Source organism: Mugil cephalus, chromosome 19 (assembly GCF_022458985.1).
Source record: "Mugil cephalus isolate CIBA_MC_2020 chromosome 19, CIBA_Mcephalus_1.1, whole genome shotgun sequence".
NCBI lineage: Eukaryota > Metazoa > Chordata > Actinopteri > Mugiliformes > Mugilidae > Mugil > Mugil cephalus.
The window spans coordinates 15,512,258-15,535,013 of record NC_061788.1 but is presented as its reverse complement, the minus strand read 5'-3'; the positions used below and the strand labels follow the sequence as shown (position 1 = coordinate 15,535,013).

Genomic DNA, 22,756 nt, shown 5'->3' with positions numbered 1-22,756 from the left:
ACTGCCCGTACTCAGAGTCACATCCTTTTTTGGAAGGGCTGAATGCAGGGAGACTGTGTTTAATGGTGGGATAAAGTGAGCACACCTTCGGTCTGCAGATGAGCCGGCAAAGAGGGTTGGATTTATATGCAGAGCAAGTGGTATGGCAAGGTTTACCTCAAGGGGAAAAAAGGGGAAGTAATGAAAACAAATATTTGGATGTTCAAACAAACACAAGGACAGGCGCATCTCCCGTCAAGGTAACTCGCGAATACCGACTGCCGTGATGGATCATCCTCGCATCTGGTCACATTCTGATACGTAATGAAAAAGACAAGAGAGCATGTTTTTGCTACTTACTATTTAATCTGTGGACAAACCAAGAAAAAAATATATATATGTCGCATTTGAAATGAAATGCTTTTTTTTTTTTTGCACTTAAAGTAAAAGACAGTTATAATCACAATGATAATAATAATGAGTAATATCTATAAAACATCTTCTCTCTTCATGCTGGGCATACAGTAGCTTCCAATAGGAAATGGAGTCACAACATTGCATCACAATCCACTGGTGATTCGGGGGGAGGGAGGGAGGGGTGCCTCGAGGAGGAAAAGTGAAGCAGGAGTCATCGGTTTGGATTTTATCGAAAAGGGCTAGCCAGGCCTCAAGTCAGACAAACAGTGTGCTCTCCAAAGAGCTTATTTGTCTCTGTTTTCATCGATTTAACAGGGATGTCTTCCATTGGAATTAAACGTAGGTGTTAAAGCAATCCCAGAGAAATCTTCAGGTAGATCTGACACCGGCTAGCCCCACTGAACCTCTCTGTGGAGATTAACATCACAGTGAATCGAGAAATTGGCACTCCTAGAGAGCACTTCAACCAATCACATTTTAATGTATTGTAGCTGATAACACAGCACCAGTGCGGGTGCCAAACCCCGTTTTCTGACTGGGAGGATTGACTCTTCCTTGCCATTTCCTCCAAAGGGGGGGAGGGGGGAGGAGTTGTTCCCCAAAACACCTAAACTGATACCAAAACATATCCAGGTTTACAGCAGGCAAACAGGTCCAAATGGATCATAATATTCATACAGATTAACAAAAATCCTTAAAAAATATGACCCGACGTGGTCAGTTAATGTACAGAAAGAGATAATAAAAAGAAGGTTTCTGTCTTTTTTGTCTGTACAAATGACGAACACCACAGAACAACAACATCGATACTTTTTTTCCATACTTTTTTTTTTTCAGACGGATGCGGTGACCGACGGACAAGGCGTCTCACCTGACGGGATGTGATGTAAAACAGAGTGAGCTGGCCAGACAGGAAGTGTGCAGGGTTTAACATCGTCAGGATAGGCTACAGCACTCGCTCATACAAAAATGTACAAAACACCGTCCTCTAACTACAAACAGCGCACCTTGGAGGGAAAAAAATGTCCCATGTTTAAATGATTTCAAATACCTGGGCAAAAAAAAACAAACAAAAGAAAACAAAAAAACAATCTGTGCTTAAGTTGGGTTTGTGATATCTTTGCCTCTGGTGCAGTGCTGGCAGGTTGAACTGAGCCTAGCCCAACTGCATGGAAAACCATTACAAACATGGTGTATTTTGTCCCCAAGGTGGTTTAAACAGATATATCAGGAGTGTTTATTTATTTATTTTTTATTCTGAAAGCATTCGGAGCCACGTGGCATGCGTCCTCGTCATTGTGTCTGGAAGTGCTGTGGAGACGCAAACGTGACCCGGTGCTGCCCCCTTAGTCATGTGACCTCCGTCATCGACGCCGAGTGGTTCTGGAAAGGGATGGTGGAGTGGGAATGGAGGAAGAGGTATAAGGATTGAGAGAGAGAGAGAGATAAGGAAAGACACAACAAGGAGACGGGAGAGGAGAGGAGAGGAGAGGAGAGGAGAGGAGAGGAGAGGAGAGGAGAGGAGAGGAGAGGAGAGGAGAGGGGAGAGGCGCGAAGATGAAAATGTAGAGGAGAGTCATTGTCAGCTGGTGCCAGGTGTGCTCTGTGTGAGATTCTGTGCAAGCGAGACAGAGGACGGGGGTGTAGTGCAAATGTCATGCCTGTCATGTGTCATTGCTTTGTGTAAAAGAAAGAAAGAAAGAAAGAAAGAAAGAAAGAAAGAAAGAAAGAAAGAAGGAAAGAAAGAATATACAGTACAGTGAAACAAATATACGACTCGTAAAACGTTATCTTTAGGTAAGTATCACAATCTTGTAGAAATTTACAAACTGGACCGGGACATGAGAGAAATACATTAGGACAAATGACAGTGAGAGCGACACAGACCAAAATTCCAGCACAGAGGGATTTTGGTTATAAGAACAAAGCCGCGAGGGAGTTTGGCCAATTAACGTAGAGAGATAAAGGCCATGAGAGAGATTACGGTTTTTGGGTTTCCGAGTTAAGTGTTTTTCGCTACCTGTGCGCTGAGGGTCTCCAGTGGGCTCTCTACGCGGGGGAAGGTCATCAGAGGCAGCCCGCGGTACTCCTCGGGTTTCTGTTTAGCCGCCGCGCTGTGGACACCTTTAAAGTTGTTCACAACACATATACCCTGCAGAGCACAGGCAGACGGGCTGTTACACATAAACAAGGCAGGTTATATTGTTTAGACAAAATCACTAGGACTATTTTGCTGTAACCTAGAAACTGCCACAGAACCTATTTATTTGATAAATTACACTTCTCGCATATTGGTGTGATTGCTGTTTTTCATTTAAACATGAGAAATCAGAATTTACAAGTCCCTGTGAAAGATGCAGTAACACACTGTTTATCTTCACTTGCTGCCACTGATATTAGGTTTAGGTGCTGCTTTTCATCCAGTTTGTTTTCACTAGTTCCTGTTTTATCGTGTAATGTGTTTTCAGTTCTCATTTGAGTTAGCTTCACTTCCTGTCTAACCCTGTGATTGCCCTCACCTCTCTTGTCTTGTGTCTTATGTCTCCATTCTCCACCCCTCATTAGTTTCACCCGTCCCTCGTTAACCCGTCACATACATATAGCCCTCCTGCCTTTGCTTTTGTTTCCCGTCAGCTTGATTTCTCCTGACTTCCCTGTGTTTCCTTGCTGCTTCTGTCTGAATCTTCTTGATCGCTTGTTGTTGAATTCCTTCCTTCATCTGGATAGCTCTTTTATTTGAACTCCCTGCATTTTCATGACAGTGTCTGAGAAAGTTTTCATTACACTGAACATTATTATCTCATTCAGTCTAGCTTTCTCACCCGCGGCTCCTGCGTACCCCCATACGCACATTTTAACACTTGTCTGTTAGTGTATTTTTTAATCAGTTTACATACAGTATGGCCCAACTTTCATCAGTGTGCAAAATGACACACTGCTCAACAGCTCAACTGCTATTGCTCCCAATTGGGATAGTGTACAATAGGTTGCAATGTATGTATGTACGACTTGTCACAGTGGAATACAGACACTCAGTCGTAAACTGATTCCCAGCTATGACTTCCAACCTCAGGGTTAAATGGAACGTGGCGCATTAAGCTCATGCTAGCATTTGTATGCGAACATGCTAACGAAAACACAGCTAGTCAAGCTTTCTTTACCTTGTTTGTCACTTTGATTTAGCGTATTGCTAACATGTTAGCTCTCGCTAACTAGTTATAAAGACAAAGCACTGCAAGAATTTAATCAAACAAGGAAAAGCTTGAGTTGATAATCACAACTGATCAACACCCAAGAGTTTCCGTGTATAAGTAGCAATACCTAGTCCTAACATTCTGATTTAGATGTCTAACCATTTTACCAGCCTTTATAAGGGATGGCACAGTTTAAAGTGGGGTCATTCACCAGATGCAACACTGCTTTTTACAAATAAAGCTCATTTTAGCACAAGTATCATTGTTGATTTCACTGTTTGTTTTTCTATCACTGAGGAGAAAAGCTCCAAATAAACGGCATTATTAGCACCTCAGAGGTCTGTTCAAGAGATGTACAGAAAAAGTTATTGTGGTAACACAGAGTGTAAGTTTGTGCGAAAGCTCAATCAAACATTGAGTGAGTGTCTACAAGTCTGCCATTATTTTATGCAGCCGACGGTGATGCTCTTGGGCAACTGCCTCTGCAGTCTGTCTGTAAATTCCATTTTATTGTGAATTCTTTTTTTTTTTTTTTTCATCAGTCAGATTCTCTTAACAGTACAAAACCCAACAAGGTTGCTGCTTTCCTCAACTCCTCCATGGACTAGTTAATCAAAGTAGGCAGCCGGAAGGAAGATACGACCCCACCAGGCGCCATCCGTGCCCTCAGGCAGCGGAAAAAGAGAAAGTGAGGCGGGGTGATTCACTGCTGGAGGATGCTCAAGGTTTCCTTGTTTGTGGTGGTTCACGGACAGTGAATCTCTGGTGCTCCAAGACCAAGTAAATGAGTGAATTACAGCCGCTGGGCCAGACTCTCTGAATGACTCTCACAGCATCACAATGAATCATTTAAATGCGTATCGGTGGAAGTCCAAACTGTTTATGTGGATGTTTTAAATACATGATATCAGTATTGCTGTTTTCATTCAGTTGAGGTGCGTTTCCAAAAGTTTCTTTCTATTTTGTGTCTTGTTATCTGTGCAGGCATCAGTCAAACTGTTTTATCAGATAAGTACAAAGTTACTTACACCGTTGTGTGGTGCAAGCCAAACCCTGGGATCCAATTTTGTACCTTTACAACTGAGTTGTTTTTCTAGCATACCAAAAGACAATCGATCAGCATAATGGGAAAACTAAACAAAAGAACAAGGAAACACCTTAGCTTGAATAAGAGGTTTGGCTGGTAACCAATCTAAAATTCCAGGGTGCTTTGCCTGTATCACACCTAAGTGGACACCGCTATATCGCTATATCCTATGGAGCCAAAACCAAGTGCTTAACACTGATCCCCCAATCTCCCGGCAGAGGACGAATCTCTTTAAAGACCAAAAGCTTTCGCTGTTTGATGAGTCCATTCAGATCTCCTCTCTGTGAACGCTGATACCACAGGGATTTTAACTCTACCTGCTTTCTTCCCTCTCTTTATTAATTAATTCCTCTCAAGATAGCGATCCGTCAAATTGCCTCGGCTCTCGCGTGACACAAGCTTGACAGGCCTCATCACGACCAGTGGGCCCTTTTTGCAGGGGGAGATGCAGATTGCCCCGTTAACGGCGCGCTGATAATAAGCTGGAAATGAGCAGTTTCAAAACTGCTGAGTTACTGATTGACTTTCCTGTTCTCATCTTTCCCTGGAGATCACTTATTCAATGTATGTCAATTTTTATAGGTCAGTCATCGAAGGCAGTGGGGTGCAGTGGTTCCTCCTCCTCGCGTCCCAAGGACAAGCTGCTCAATGTTGCTCACACTAGACGCCACTGGTGACTGAAGAAAACATCAATGACAATAGGGAGAATGATTGGCCATAACTACACGTCAGTGTGATCTATGATCACACAGGCACGTATTTAGACCAAGATCTACCGTCACTTGAACATCTATGGTTCAACCTTGTCTTCCTAATGCTCACCCTTGAGAAACCCCAAAGAGAATCTTGACCCCTCCGAACCACCCTGTAAATCTCAGAGCTGTCACTATTTATTGCCCTACAATTTCTTGATTTCCAACAGGGTTTACCCACCTTCCATATAATCCTGTGCAAACTCTTATTCGATTAAGACCTACGAGCAGGTTCTTCTGTACCAGATCATCTTATGTAGCAAACTGTCTCGAGCATCTACGTGCATTGGGAGGTCAAAATCTTTGATTCATCACCAAATACCACTGAAAGGTCTAGGATTCCCCTCAGCCTCAGATGTACTTTGTATTTGGCGATAATTAGCAATTGCCAAAGTCAAACTGTGACCATCTCAAACATTAAACATAGTAAACAGTACACTTTAGACCAAGAAGCTATCAAATCACCCCACAGCAACCAATATGACATTTCCTCTTTTCCCAGTTTTCCCATCATCTCTGCCAGCTTCTCTTCTATTCTATACTCCGTCCTGTTTTGACACTCGGGGCTCAGCAGCAATTACGAGTAATGAAGTCTCCGAGGCTGTTAAATCAATCTTTGATTTGTGGTGGGGGGTTTCCTTCACCTTCCTTTCTCTGCGGTCTTTCCACTCCAGCGCAAAACAACTTGAGGGCTTCAGCTGTACCCGGCATTTTAACGCCAAGCGCAAGGTCCGATGTTGACAAAGCCGTTTAAAATTTTTGGCAGAGGTCGGGGCTGTTTGGCAACACATCACGGGAGACTGGTCTTAATTTTGCATAACGGACTGAGGAGCAGGGGAACTGCCGCCGCGCTGGGAAAGGCAAGTCCAGTCTGTACACTTTGTGGCAATTGTTTTTATAAGGTGGATAACAAGATCCATCATCTCTGGAGAACAGGATAACAATTAAGCAGATCATTGGTTTCCTTCAAGTAAAAATCCGTCGTCTCAGATTTAATTAAAACCTCACTACCTAAGCTTTCTTCTCTTTTTTTTTGTCCTCCTACCTCTACCTCACTGGGCTCTTTAGGAGCCAGGGCTAGTGCCAATCTCACTAGTAATCCAGGAGCCACCTTGGTATTTTCTCTTGTCTCAACTTCATCCCTCCATCCTAAATTACCTGTATCTGAACTCCCTTACGTCCTGTATAAACCAAGCTTCATCCACTTTTACAACCTTTTCTCCTACCACCACTTCATGAGCAACCCTATTTAAATTTTTTACTTGCTATGTGGCCTCTCTTTAACTATCAGTGATATCAATACAAAAAAACTCTGCCGTGGATGTGAATTCATAAGAATTCTGTGACGGACTTTGAAATGGCACCAGACCCATATTACAGGCTTTCTTTTTTGGAGGCTGCAGACTGAATTAATCGTGTAATTACTGGTTTGGGGCAGTTCCAAAATGAAGCATAAAATTATTATTATAATTTTAAAATAAGTCTTGACCGGAATGCACCTCAGGATAATCATCCCCTTTTTCTCTGGCTCCCCCTTTAACCCTTGCCCCCGCACTTCTTTCTTCCTCACCAGAAACAACGCGATGGCTGAGCCCAGTATAAATCCAGCCACTACATCTGAGCAGTGGTTTCGATACTCCGAGACTCGGTTGAGGCCGGTGAGGAAGGCCGAACAGAGCGTGCCCAGACAGAGCACGGGCTTGGCCAGGCGGCTGGACTTGGTCTTGATGGTGCTGGTGATGTACATCTAGAAGGAAGAGACGGCAGAAAGATGAAATCAGACCGAAGATAGAAATGTGTCAAATGTATACACCAAGAGACCCTGCTTCTTTCTTTAGGTAGACACTTGTTGAAGCTACTCTAATGCAGAACAAATAGAGGCGTTCCCACACATAAGTCCCACCTATGGTTTGTAAAACAGATCAGAAAAGATGTGAAAAACTTTTTTTTTTCACAGAGAATAAAAGATTAGAAGAGGAACCTAATAAGTGAACCAGTTAGCTTGAGTGAAAGTTTTGCGACGACTGTTAGAATTTAAAAATATACACTTCCTTGATGTATTCTCCCTTCTTGAACTTTTACCTCCTCCCGTGGCCGACGAAGGAGCTGAGCGTATCGCATCTTTTTTTCATCAACACGCTGTCCTTGGATTCCTCTTGCTCCCGCTGATAAAAATCTGTGCTCCTGCTCTCTTTTACACTTTTTAATAGCCGGGCCCCTCACTCCATCACTCTGATGTCAAATAGCTGCCCTTCAAACGGCCCCCTTTTTCATCCATTTCTTTTTTCTGAAATCGCCTGAAACCACCCAGCGCTTGTATGAGACATCCTTCGCCACAATTTCAAGAACCGTGAAGACCCTCCATCTTTAAAAAAAAAAAAAAAAAAAAAAAAACACTACTTTGTTGCACTTCTGCACAGGAAATTCTTCTTCTTAATTCCTCTTTTTCTGTGTTTTGAATTTCTAGATACAGTATAGTGGATAAACTTTAATTTCACCACGCCAAAAGTTATATTTGGCTGTTTGTTTCCTCCAAGATTATTTCACTATTCCATTCAATCTTAAACTTATAACTCAGAAGATCAATTTCACCATTTCTTTTGTATACACTTTATTCAAATTAGACCTCACAACAGTAAAACCACATGACTACACTTAATATTCTCTTCATGCCACTAAAACAGCTCTCACCCATCAAGTCATGGACTCCACCAGACCTGCGAAGCTATGCAAGGTGGGGCCTCGATCGAACCCACTTTTCTATTCCGACACATCCCAAAGATGCCAAATTGGACCTATCTTGGGAATTTGGAGAGTCACGAGCTTAAACTGTTCCTCATCCTCAGACCATTTCTGAGCTATTTTCGCAACTTGACAGGGCATAATATCCTTCTTATAAAGGTCACCGCCATCAGGGCATGTTACGGATATGAAGGGTTATTCAGCGTGTGCCTCTTTATGTAGGTGGGATGTGTTATGTGAAAGCCAGGACTCAGCAGAACAGCGCCCAGGGGCAACATAGTGCATCCTGCTGCCACCTCTATCCCTTGGTAAATGCTTAGCACACACACCCTGCTGCATGACACACAGGAAAACACGATTCGTGATATCAGACCAATTTTTTCTGTTGCTCCGTGGTCCAATTACGACACTCCCTGCTCATTAGCGCCCTGCTCAGTTGACAGAGGTCGACATTGGCTACGACGGCACATGAGGCAAGTGGGGATGTACTGTGTGTTCTGACACCTATCAAACCAGATGGGTTTTTTTTAGGCATTTTGTACAACAATATTACTTCTGTGAATCTCTCAGACAACATGGATCCGCCTGTATTCCCCACGCACACCGATGAGCCTTGGGTGAACATGACCCTGTCACTGGTTCACCAGTTTGTCCTTCCTTGGACCTCCCTTCCTTGGTAGGTGCTGACCACTGCATAATGTTAACACCCAAAAAGGATGTGTGTTTTTCCTGCATTCAATGCATCACCTTCAAGAACTGACTGTTCACCTTATGCCTTGCGGCAGAATAGAGTTGTCCATGTAAAGTCTATAGACTTTAATTTTGAATTTGACTCTAACTGGAAATTCAAGATGAATCTTTTGGTTCGGCAAAGAATGTCTATATGATCACGATTTAATGGTGAATGAAAGATTTACTATTTTGCAACATTGATTTTCCTCAAACTCTGTCATAAGCTGTGTGTAAAATGCCTTCGGTGTGAGTGCACTCCTCTCACCGTCAGGTAAACGGCAGAATAAACGCTCAGCGAAGCGTCCTTGGACGGGAACGACCTCCGGGCGTTCTCCACAGCGACGGGGTTCCCGGTGCAGATGTTGCCGTTGACGATGAACTGGTGATTGAAGCGACACTCCGTGCCGGTGTAGTTGGGCTTGCACACAGACAGGAAGTAGGGTGAGAGGCCTCCGGTGACCACCTGGCCCGCGTTGACGAAGATGTCTGTGGCAAACAGGCCGAACGCGAACACACCTGGGGTGTACAGATACAGCGGAGGTGTGAAGAACAGAACAATAAAGCAATTGCACAAAAATAATGGATTTTTTTTTTTTTTTTTTGGTCAGATGTCTGAGATCCAATCTTTCAGTTCAGCCATGAGTTAACTGTTACTAACACTGGATACACACACTGACCGATGTCTATTGTTTGTTGATTTGTGTGATGAGGGATGCGTGAGTGTATAGAAGAAGGGAGTGGCCAACCAGAGGCAGCGTTAGTGTGATGATGTCTGCACTTTCAGCCCACAACCTGACAGCGTCTGCGCTGCATTCCTTTTGCGTGAATATATGCTGCTGATTATTGCTGCTTAGCCATGAATTACTCGCTTTATTGTCATCAGGTAGGAGGGGGGGGAGATGCGGGACTGCAAGGGATGTTTGTGTGGTGCCTTAGGGACACGGACTGAGTGTGAAGGGCCTAGGGAAATGGAGAACGTGGGGGTGGGGGGTTGGGGTGAGGGCAGAGCAGATGGGAGGAGGCACGGGGAGCAGGCGCTGAAAAGCCTCGGTGATCCTTCAAATTTGGAGAGATAGTTGTGGAGCAGATGGAAATATGAATTAGGCAAATTGCCTGATGAATTTTTTATAACCGCTTTATAAATTGTATAGGTATTATTTTAAAATGAACAGTATAGTTTGGATTACGCCATGGAAAGTCCAGCGGGACTCCTCTACCGGAACAGAGCCTGTCAGTTTGCCCAGTTCTGCAGAGTTTTTTTTTTTTTTTGGAAAAAGAGACTATAAATGATTGAAAACGCAGTTGGACGTGTTGTAAGCTTCCTTTTTTTTCCCTAAGTGGATTTATTATCAGAATTTTAAAAAAAGTTTACCTGTAGCGTATATTTGATACAATACCTTTGATAAAGTATGCTTAATTAAACATTACAAACTCTGCAGTAAATACATTACAGCCTGGCTTGATCCCAATTGGCTCCTTCGCTGAAGAATTACTGAAATCCGTTCAGTCAGCCAGTTTGCTGTATTTAAAACACCAGCGCATTAACCTTATTAAAGTCAAAATGAGCCAATCGCGATTCGAGTTCTGAAAAGGACTTTTAACATGACATTAATCCAGATATTTCAACATGTAAACGGAGGAGGGGTACAGAACAACCCAATGGGATTTGCTGCCATCGGTGCCAACGCACCGTATGTTACAGATTTAATTCACGCTTGCACACTGAGGGTTTTCAACTGCCGTCTCACTACTGAGATTATTTAAATCAGCCCTGCGTGTCACAAGGAAAAATGGGAGATATGTGACAACGTTAAATCTATTGGCGATCAGTGACAACATAGCAGCCGCCTTCCCGGCTAACCTCGCCACCAAACTGACACCTATTCATCTCGGCGGTGGCTGACGGCTTGCCGAGGCTTCGTCTGATTGGCTGAGCTATGTGAACACACGGTTGAATGAATGAAGCAGGGCAGCGTTCAAGAGCACGCTCGCGTCGCAAAAAGGAATGCGAACATTTTTTTTCAGTTAAGCATTTTGAATGAATTTCTGCAGACACTGACTGTGGTGGGTTCTTCATTAGGAATATAAGTCTCTTGACTATTTACGTGCAAAGACATTTCTATTGGTTTGATCTGAAAGGAAACGCACCAGTTGAGTGCAGGGTTGCAGGGTTGTTTGCTCAGGTTGTCAGGCTGCAATTAAATATAAATAAACCATATGTATAAAATTCTGATTAAGCAGATTAAGCGTTGTTTTCTTTTGTTTAGTTCAGCTCTCTTTTTTGTGTGCTTTAAAATGACGCTTTTGTCCGTTTAGTCATGATTATGTAAAGTAATTAAATTTACAGCATCTTTTTTTTTCCCCAGTTAAAAGAAAAACAGCAAATTTATAATTTACCACATAACAGAATTCTTTTGACGGTATTTGAAAGCAACCTCAGCGACAATGTCTAGAGGGCAGGGTTAATGTTATACAGCCAGCGCCTGTAATAATAACTGTGGCTGACGCCATCATCACTCTGGAGCATCACTTTGTCAACCTCATCGTCTCGTCATTTCATCCTTCACTGTTCTGCATCAACGTGACTCGGACACGACACAGAGACAGATTATGCCGCTCATATATCATATCATGTCATCCACGGGTCAAGGGAACTTGACGACCACGTTTGTCGAGGGACGCCCTCTTTTTTTTTTTTCCCTGAAGCAGAATAAATTGTGTGAACAAAACAAATCTTCAAGGTCTGTAGCATCAGGTTTTTTTTTTTTTTTTTGCAACAGAGCTCCCCTCATATAACCCACACTCAACCGTCGACAGCCGAACGAAAAAAAAAAGAAACCGTGATTTTGGTGTGTGATATAATTTCCTGAGCTATTAAACTCATATACACCCCTTGTACAGTTTAGCATTACATAAAAAAAAATTCTTGAACTTGAGCACGTTCTAAAACTCAGCCGAGGAAAATCAAGCAGCACTGATATGCGGCGGTGATGGGTCTGCCTGAGAGAGGGCTGATATGCTTCAGAATGCTAATGTGATCGCTTAGCTGCACAAAACATAACCAGCTACACACTCCGCGGATGTCTACGGCAGACTGAACGAAATTATTTCAATCAGTGATCCATCATTTTTTCTGGTATTTCGGGTTCACTGCAGCTGCACTGAAGCGATGCACCAGGAAAACACTGGCAGCACTTGACAGCAGCACCGCAGCCAGGAGTGCTCAGCGATCAACAGAAGCACCGAGTTCTGAAGATGCCCCCGCGCACCAAATGAAACATGAACTATGAAGTCGGAAAATAAAGTTCAGATTGTGAGAACAAAACTTTCTGCACAAACTCGTCATTTACTATTATTAATTAATAGCATTTTAAAAGCATTTGTAAATGTGAAACGATGCGCGCACACATTTTTTGACGTCTGTTAGTTGCTGGCTTGTACTCGTGCCGCCAACGTGAGCGGCCGTAGGGCAGATCAGAGAAGCTCCTACCTATGAAGCGAATGATGCGGCGGATAAGGGGGTTGAGGTAACAACAGTCTCCTGTCACTATGGTTTTCTCCTGGGCCAGGAGAGCTTCCCTCGTTGATTTCATCACGTACATGGACACCTCTCCGATGAAAATCTACAGGCACATTTGCAGAGAATGAAGCAGAATTAGAAAGATATATCCAGGAAATAGCACAAAGCACACAGACAAAGGGGAAAAAAACAAAAAACTGGAAAGTTGTGGCTTCATTTATACAGCAGAGGAACATTTTGCACTGGTCTGGCCCGGGTACATGAACCATTGTGTCTTAATGTAGCCTTTTTTCAGGTCCATTATAGTTTGGACGTTACATCAGGTCTAATGGAGGCTGCTGCCGGACACACAAAATGAAACTCGTGTCCCGTTGCCTTGGGTCACACAGGCAGTTACAAAAACTGATTACGAGGGGCCGAGTGTGCATACATTTGGTGCATGTGTGTGTACACATGTGCTTTTGGCTTTTGACGTGTGTGTCCATGAAAGAGCTGGTTTGGAGCCCGAGGGCAGGTGTGTTTTTCCTCCATCCCTCATGAATGCGTCTTCTTGTGAATGGTACTCTAATCTATTTCTTTCAGGCACAAGCAGCAAGAGTTTTCAACTTTTTCAAAATAAAAATAATAAAATAATAATAAAAAAAACTGACAGCAGTCACATATAATGAGTATGAATGTTTTAAAGCTCTGAACTGGATTCAGTCCTGTCTGGAAGTGTCAGCACATCAGAAGCTGAATTTATATGTTCAAATGCTTTTATTTTTACTTCCCACGGGACAGAATTGTGTTTTACATAAAGCCTCGCAAACACGGAGTGAAACTAGCATCAAACGCATCACAACTGGAAAAACAAAATCCATCTTATATGTAATGACCCAGAAACATCTGACTTGCAAAATGTGCCTTTATCTTCAAGCAGACTGTAACTACATAAGGCAAGGCATCTAGCGACGTGTAGCTGCATGGCGACTGTGCGGCGGTTGTGACAAATTAAAACGCGCATTGCCAATAAAGGAGGGCCAGCGTACTACAGGACTGCAGGAGGCTCATTTTTGAGTTGTTTATGATCTAAATGTGAGAATGTGAGTTATTCCGCTAACACTCGTGTTACATTATCAGAGTCAATGGCCTACGCAGATGATCGACGAATGAGAAACATCGGAAATTGCCAGACACAGCTGGCAAACTTTTAAAACAACTTCATCAGAATCTCTACATTTCCATTCAAATTCTCAAAGTGCTGCTAAACGAGGAGTCATTTCCAGCTGCCTTTTCAGAATAATGACATTTTCTAGCACTTGCCTGCACTTGTCTCACTAGAGTCTGTTTCGAAAAGGTTATGTACTACTGGCTGATATGTTATTTCTACTCATGTATCTGCCATTTTCCATCGCGTAAAAAAAAAAAAAAAACAACCATCTGAAAAATAAAAAGGTTAAACAGTCATTAAAAATGGACATTAAAACCTTTCAGTAGTAATGTAATAAATGGCCTGACATGAGAAAGGAAAGAACAGACTTGTAGGTTATCTACTCAAGGTGTAAATGCGAGCTCAGTATCTTTATGTGTGTCATTAAAATGACAGAGTTAAGCTGGGTTTATACCTCTGCAGGACATAGACAGAGTAACCTACGCACACAGCCTGCATTGGTGTGAGTAATTTTTACTTGTGCGCTCGTCAGTCTGGAGCCAGACAAAAACGCCACACAAAGACTAGCGTGTGATTTTTGCTTGTACTTCCTAATTGTTGTTTCCACTTCCTGGTTCACTTTCAGCAACTGAAACCTTTGCCGGAAGATGAGTCCTGTCTTTGAAACCTATTTGGCATTGGATCAGTAATTGGTCCGCATTGCCCACCTGCATAAGGATTCATCTCAAAAAATTCAAACTAGTTTGACTCTCCAACTATCCATGCCGACTGTCTTCAAATGTGCAAAAAATCTTGCAGTGTGTTCTCTGCTTTAGGCAGATATTAGTGCTACTAGTACTACCGAGCACCACCTACACTGAGCTTTAAAAGCATTCTCCATGAAGCTAATGGGTTACGTTAACGAGGGTTTATCCACTTTTTAAATACAGTAAATGGGCAGAGACACCTACTAATCAGCACTCACATTGTGTTAAATGTCACACTACATTATGTAAATAACACTACAAAACACGTTGTGTAACTTAAAGAGTGTCGCTTGTAAAGGTGCACCCACAAAGATCTGATGTAAAAAAAATCGCAACTAGCAAGCAGACATATATTTGTGTGAGCTTGTAATGCTAACCAAATTGGAAAACAAAATACAAGAAAACCACGATAAATACCCCTTTAAGACATAATGTCTTTCCAATGGGCGAATAATTCTCAGCAATGCTACCAAGACATACATTAAAGAAGTGGAATTAGCCACTGAGTGGAGTTTCAAATTTTGAGATTTATGTTAAGAAATTTCTCCTTACAGTCGTGGCGGCTGCTGCTCAGTCTCTAATGTTAAAATTATTATTGCAAAGTGTTGAACCAGTGCAAACAAACATTGCGCTTTGATGAGCTTGCCTCTGAAGTTGAGATTAACTACCCTGGGCCTGTGCATGGCTTATAGAGCATAGCATGATTATGACCTATCTAACCTCCAAAGCTTGCCATTGGTCCAACCATGTGGAACGCTTTGCATAAATTACTGCCTCTAAGCTAATTGGCCAACATCCCAGCCTTGTCATCATTAATTTTGATTGGCTGCTTCCCTGGTTTATGATGCATGTGGACACAGAGCGATATACGGTGTCAAGCGCAACTTGGGCTCCTGACATAGCACTCTCAAAGGGCACAATTAAAAAGTTCGCTATAGTATGCAGATGACTTTGTAATGTAAAGGCCATACACACTATATGGCAATGAGAGAGGGAGAGAAAGGGGATAGAAATATAAGGAACGACCAGCAGTGTTAAACAAAACTCGAACGGCTGACAAAGCACTCTCCAAGGAGGAGGAGGGGATCAGGGACAAGCTGGATAAATGAAGGAAGGATTCATTTTGGCAGGATTTAATGAGTTTTATGTAAAGTCACATACAAAAAAATGTGTCTAGAAGAAACAAAAGGCTGGTATCCAATGAAAAAGTTGAATGATAAAAAAACAAAAACATTCTGAAAAACATTAAAGCTACAGTGTTGATTTTTACCTCCCCCTTCTGGCAGAGAGAGTAATTACACTGTTGGCACAGGCATAACACACATGCCTACAGTTTACAGTCCCTCAGTCACTATCTTTTTGATGTTATTTTTATTATCTGCAGCATCTGAAAGTTTTGGGACTATTTAGTTCATGACCCACAGAGCGGGTGAATTCATAGAACCTGAGGTTACAGTTGACAACCTTTATATTTTTCCTTGCCATACTCCTAGTTACTCCTTTTTTACTACTTTTGCGTAAACATCAATGATCCAACAGTGTAGCGGTGCATCCTCAGAGACTAGAATGTAGTCTTGAATGTAGCAGAAACCCTGCACATATAAGAAAGACCAAAAAAAGAAAGAAAAAAATCAAGAAATATATTGACCTATTTACTGAAAACCAACCAGCCATCTTTCTTCCATATTTCTGAAGTTGTCGGTGCGGAAGAGTTTGTCAAAATTGCACACAGGTGAACTCTTGCCAAATCAGCAGTAAATAATATTGTCTGTCACATATCCTGGCCAGGCAGTTTATTTCATTTAACTGCACATCTCAGAATCTGTGTGTGTGCATGAGTATAGGTGTACAGTCTGAGGTACTCTGCTGACGCATCGGCACACCAATTAGCCAAAGGGAGAAAGTGCAAGGCACAGGATGTGTTTTATTTGTCCGATAAAAGTGACAATAATTCTGATTGTGCTTTAGTCTAACGCCCGGTAACAGCACTCGGTGTTTAGAGCCTGGGAGCAAAGAACAAAATGTCCCAGATAATGACCACATAAAGACCACACACAAAGAGGCAGTGGAACGGTGATATTTCATCACAAATAAACGGGTGGCTTTTGTCCAGGAATCGGACATCTTTAAGAGTCATATCCCTAATTAAGTGCCTCTTGAAATTGTAGTAGAAAGGGAGGATGGCTGGAAATGGGACTCAGCTGAAACCCTTTTCGTGTGCATCATGCAGCTTTATCAAATTTTAGATGACACAACATGGTCAAAGTGAAGTGGTTTCAGACATTAAAATCAACAATGGTATTGAGATATAAAGACAACTGCCACAGCACGGTTTCTCAGAGTATGGCCCTCAGCCCATACCTTGAGTTATGAATATAATGCAGAGTATTAGGGTTATAACTGGGATAATTAGGGGTATAATGGGGACATTGTTATCATGGACACAGTTAGTGGCTGCGGAGTTCACGTAACTGGTCATAGACAAACAAATCGTCACAAGATGTAATCACTTCACCCATCACTGGTCATAATGTTATGCCTGATCAGTGTAAAATGAAAACACCCATTCTCCAATAAATGCGTTATTGTGTCAGGAACTATTCTGTACACTACACACCACACAACAGATGGAAAAAAATGCAGTGAAGAAAGACTGAGAAGTTGGTGTTGATTTTTCCAATTAGTCTTGGTTGGATCATTTCTCAGTGTTTCTCTACATAACATGACGCACATCTCAATGATAATTACAAACACATTTTCAAGCAGAACAATAAGCGGCTACACTGCGCACACTGGCCCTGTAATTCCACTTCACCTGTCAAATCCCTGACTTTGTTGTTTTAAGTTACAAAGCCCAATGGACCCGTGGACTCGGGTATCTGGCACCTATTCAGTCCAGCCGAAATGAAGATAGAGTGGGTACAAACATAATAATTGTATGTGCTTTCACTTCCTTGGTTAAACTCAAATCACTTTTACCGTAGATTTACAAATTATAGTATTTACAAATAAGTACAACTCGTAACACGTAATTGTATTACATGTGCTAATGTCAAAGCTAATGCTCATCTCAGCCTGTCCTCTAAGGGGTCACGGGGGGCTGGAGCCCATCCCAGCTGTCATCAGGTGAGTACACCCCAGATAGGTCGCCAGCCCATCATAGGCTAACACAGAGAGACAACCATTACACGCATCCGGCCAGTTTAGAATCACCAATTAACTTAATAAGCATGTCTTTGGATGGTGGGAGGAAGCTGGAACACCCAAAGAGAACCCATACAGGCAACATGCAAACTCCCCACAGCAAGGCCCCATACCTGGACTCGAACCCAGAACCTTTTTCAAAGCTAATACTAATATGTTAAAATAAAATAACACACTAAACCTGACTGTCTCTGTATTCAGAGTTTTTCTACACACACTATATGTGTATATATATGTATGTATGTGTGTATATATATATATATATATACATATATATATATATACATATATATATAATATATATATATATATATATTATATATTAACATTATATATATATATATATATACATATAATATAATACATATATATATACATATATATATAATTATATGTAATTTTTTCATAATATCAATTACAATATATATATACACTATATATATACAATATATAATTATAATTCAAAACTATAATAAGACACATATATATATACATAAATAATATATATAATATATTATAATATAATATAATTACATATATATATATATATATATATATATATATATATATATAAATATGGGCCATTTGTATGTATATATATATATATATACATACACATACACACACACATATATATACACACACACAGTATATAATGTGTTCATCTGTATTTTTTTCTGAGTTAAAGTTAGCAAGTTACCAAGTGTGGATCAAAAGTGACACCTACTGGCTCTACAGGATATTGCAACTCCTGTTGAGGCATTCAAAACTGTGAATGCAAGACAGCCACTACACTGTATTTAACTCCAGCTGACACTTAAAACAGATACAGTATTTTAATAATAGTATTCATAATGTAATAAAAGAATTTGCAGATACCATAGCAAGTATTTGTAATTGGTAACATTAATGGCTTACTAATGCCTGCAACTTTGCACAATGGATTATGCATACATGCATGTATTAACACAACAGGTCGAGGTTGTTGAGGTACTTAATACATTTCTATACAGTGCATTGTGCCTATTAATAGGGTTAATAGTTTTCAGGGCATCATTGACTGACAAGACTGTGTTTTTATTTCTTGCAAAATAGGTTGTCCCTTATATAGTATGCTACCATCGTGCACTGCTCCGTGTCGAGCGTGTTTTTATGGCTTCGCACTTCACAGAACATTTAGCATGATGCTTTGTAAGTCAGAGAAAAGCTAGATGACGTACAAAATACGGAGCCAAAAGTTCCCTCCGTGAATACTGAGCTGAATTCATCAGCTGACGCGCACAAAGACTTGACGATATTCAGTCAGACAGTTTTATTTTCTTGCATTTCCATCCACAGGTAGACGGACAACTGCTGAAGGCTACGGAGAGATAAAGTGAATGAAAGGGCCTGTGTAGCACTGTTACGTGATGTGCAACAAAAACGCTGTCACTAAAGTAGGTCATGTGTGACTAAAGTATATGCTGACTTTAAACAAAGTCACCAGGCTACTTAGTTGACAGATGATGATCTCAATGTCAAAACCCTGATGCCTTTTTTTTTTTTTTTTAAATAAAAAATTCAAACTGAAAGTCAGACATTTACGCTGAGATGCAGTTATATACATACATACATAGTTACACAGCTGACAAGGGCAAAACCAGAAAGTAAAACAGGTTTTACTCACTATAGCTGTGGGAGCGGCGGCCACCACACAGTACAGGATGAGGGGTGGGACGAAGCTGGACTCGTCAGTGCCGGGGTACGGCTTCATCAGCTCGGCGTCGTTGCAGAAGAAGCCCTGCACGTGTACGCTGAACAGGTCCGTGCACTCCATGTAGTAGGCCAGCAGCACTGTGCCGGACATGATGACGAGCTGGAAGAAAAACATGCCGGGCAGAGGTGGAAGAAGTTAGTCGCACATCCAAGGCAGGTTCCTTAATCCAGTTGTTAAGCGTCACTCTGCTCCTCTCTCTGTCTAACAGGTTTAAAGAGAAAACCACCACGTAAATCCTCTAAAACCACATCTCTTTCCCTCTCTCTCTCTCTCTCTCTCTCTCTCTCTTTCTCCCTCTCACGATAACTCCGCTACACCCCACCACCATCACTTGCCACCTCCGTTCCTCCCTCACCGCCTCATCCTTTTATCCCATCTTTTGTCTCTGGCCTCCTTTCGCTGTCTTTCTAGAGTCAGCTGCAGGCATTTTATTTATGCTTTTGTGTATAAATAAATCACTACATATATAGTACCTTTAGTCACTGGTGATGAACCAACACTGGAAATGAAAATTGCTCAGCGTGTTTTTTTTTTTTTTTATGGTTTTCTGTGAATTATTTGCGCAATTTATCCCCCAGTGTGCCACCGGGGCTAGCAAAACAGCTGGGATTTAATAACAAAGACAAGTGATTCATATTTAAAAATACCAACAAAAAGGCCCCCCTAACATCACAGGAAGTGGACGGATTATCTTAGTCGGCCTACATCCGATGCTACCGCTACTGCTAACGCGGCCTTGTGCTGCATTATTATAAGAGGATATGTTAACTTAATTGCTGGAAAACACAACACGGCTCTGGTGAAATTGGCTGAGCCTGACCTCCCTGTGGGAGCAGAGTGGAATAATGTGACGCTTCATTGATCCGGTTAAGAATCGACAAACCAACCCATTACAATTAGATAAAATAAGATAAATATGTTGGAGGGAGTCCGGTCATCCTTAAAGTTTTGTCTCCAGAAAAAAAAGTTTAATGTCTGTTTGATGTCTATATGCAGACATAACTATAGATATGATGGCAGCATCTTAAAAGATGGTCTCAACAGCCATTTGTAGCATCTCCATCAACCACAAGGTGTCACTGTGGCGCTGCAGGAGAGCCTGGATTGTTTCAGAAGAACACAGGAAACACTTAACTGTCCCTTGTCAGGTAAAGTGTTAACTAATGTTTAATTTAATTTTTGGAGACGTACGTAGTGTTATTTTTAGAATATTTCAGCTAACGTGAAAAAAAAATGAAAGCAATGTGTGAATCCAGGGTTTGGCTTGATTTGATTATTGATCTTCCACAGACACAAAGAAAGCCAAGAGGTTTTTCAAAGTGGAAGCCGATGACGGCTGATGATGGCAGCAGCACTTTGCATTTCGTACCTTTGCACCTGCACCTGCACAGAACTGATCAAATACATTAACTGTGCGGCGTATTGAACAGCTGCGTTTTCAGCCCATGTAAAACGCGAAATATGCTGATTGCCATTTCACTGAGAATCAGCAGTTTTCAGCAAATTAATGCGAAACAATGTCAGCTGATGTAAAATACGCGTGAGCGTGAACCAGACCGGACAATATGGCCGGCGGGGTTCGGACAGCGACGGCAAGGAACCGAATGTGTTAGCAGAGAGCCGCAGAGAAACGTTGGCACATCCAGTCCTGTGACAGATGGCACCGCCGAGATGTCCAGGTGTGTCCGCCTGCACGTTTATGTGTGTGCTGTGTGTGCTTCATCTGTTTCTGTCTCACTTCTTTGAATAACATTATGCCACACAGCAAGATATATATCTTTTTCTTTTTTTTTCTTGCTCTCTCATGCTGTGGATTCCACGTGCAGTGAAACCTACGGCTACGGCCACGGCTGGCTGCACACCACACCGCTATCACTGACACCAAGTCAAGTGAAGCCACTCAGATGAACAAAAATCTGTCTTGCTCCTCCATCTTAAAGCTGCTTGACCGCGCTCAGACTCCAGATTAGGGAGGCAGACAGACACCGCGATTTTACGTTGTTCCACAAACAAGCTCCCAGTAGGAGGCATGCTAATCGGCTAAAACATTATTCATAGGACTCCTCTGAAAATATGCAAATTACTCCGCTCACAAAATGCCATGTAATACCCCGTGGGATCGCCTACCTGTCAGGTTTACGAGCTAATGCATACATAAACAGGCTCGGGCAGATTAAGTGGAGGGATGTACAGCGGAGTGCATTTGCTAAATTTTATTATAAGTATCACCGTGATTTCTTTCTGTGTGACCTTCTGCTATTATTTTTTATTTTTTTTCCCCAGCTTCCCTCAAGCTCAAAACAACCACCACATTTGTATTCATTCATCAGCCTGTGTAGCCTGAAATGGAACAGTTTGCAACAAGGCATTGAGCCTGGGTGAGCAAGTTCTGGACCATTTCTTCCACATTCCCAGCAAAAGCACAAATATTTCCTCAGTGGCTCAACTCGCCTCCTTCTACTTCTCTGCGCTATATATCATAGAAGGCCACAGCCCAACGAGGGAGACGCGAAGTGAGCCATCGTGCAGTTGCAAATTACGAAAACGGGCCGCGAGAGACGAGCATTTTCATCTTGTGCGGCCGTATCCTCTCCTGACGGTAGCGGGACGATCTTGGTCATGACTCAGACGATAACTACCTCACTGATGAAGACGTTTAAGTGCACCAGCTATGTTGAGGTGGGGGGGGAGCGGTGCAATCTAATCCCTGGATGCCGTCCCTGCCTCGTCCCGTGACTTTTTCATGAACTGCCTTTTCTGTGACAGCTCCACACCTGGACAAATGTCACTGTCTCTGCATAAAGCCTAAACTCGTGGCTCCATTATATTCACTCCCCAGCTAGCGTCACGCCGCATTAGCTGCGTGAAGGGCAGACTGACAAGGCTGGCTGTCGTAAAATGGTTATAGAAAGTTACTGCAGCATGTCATTATCCTTCTCCGCTGGAGGGTAGGAGTCACTTCTTTTAGCCGAGAGTCTGGCAGGGCATTGCTGACGGATTTATACTTTTTAAATACATGTTCATCTTTCAGAACCTTAAAGCATCTCCAATCAGTATATTTTCTCGTGTTTTACTGCTCAGTAACTTTACAGTTTCTATCGATGCAATCTATCCATCACTCCAACCCTGCCACTCTCATCCCCTTCACTCCAAAAAGTGTTTTTACTGTCGGCATCTCCTCCCTCACATCCGTAAAACAGTCGGGAACGTGTTACATAAATGCAACAGTGAGTCCTAGATTTTCATCTCTCTCTCACATCCTGTCAGGAGATTGGGATGGACTGACAGGAAATGGGCATCGGTGCTATTGCTCTTCATCAAATCTGCCTTCAACTGGCAAAAGGAGGTAGCTCCTCTTTTCAGATGTTTTCAAATATTCGGAAATTCATCTATTAATCGCAGCTCACACGTTCAGCATTTTTTGAAAGTTTCAAAAAGGGTCAGAGAGTCTCTGTGGGGTCGGTCCAAGAACTACAC

At 42.1% G+C, this 22,756-nt stretch overlaps 1 protein-coding gene across 2 annotated transcripts in view; it reads right to left on the bottom strand.

Annotated features, from left to right (window-relative positions):
- Positions 1 to 323: 323 nt before the first annotated feature.
- The window catches only part of plppr1 (phospholipid phosphatase related 1), a 48,655-nt gene continuing 26,222 nt past the window's right edge, over positions 324 to 22,756 (bottom strand). Inside the window, exons 3-8 of one of the 2 annotated variants that reach the window (XM_047570408.1) lie at positions 19,190 to 19,378; positions 12,394 to 12,526; positions 9,169 to 9,419; positions 7,000 to 7,176; positions 2,417 to 2,548; positions 324 to 1,779 (exon numbers count right to left, since the gene is read on the bottom strand). In XM_047570408.1, the coding sequence (XP_047426364.1) occupies positions 1,747 to 1,779; positions 2,417 to 2,548; positions 7,000 to 7,176; positions 9,169 to 9,419; positions 12,394 to 12,526; positions 19,190 to 19,378 (915 nt within the window). In that variant the 3' untranslated portion in view covers positions 324 to 1,746. Of the gene's footprint in view, positions 1,780 to 1,897; positions 2,074 to 2,416; positions 2,549 to 6,999; positions 7,177 to 9,168; positions 9,420 to 12,393; positions 12,527 to 19,189; positions 19,379 to 22,756 lie in introns of those variants that run through there. The other variant, XM_047570409.1, reaches the window with a different exon arrangement.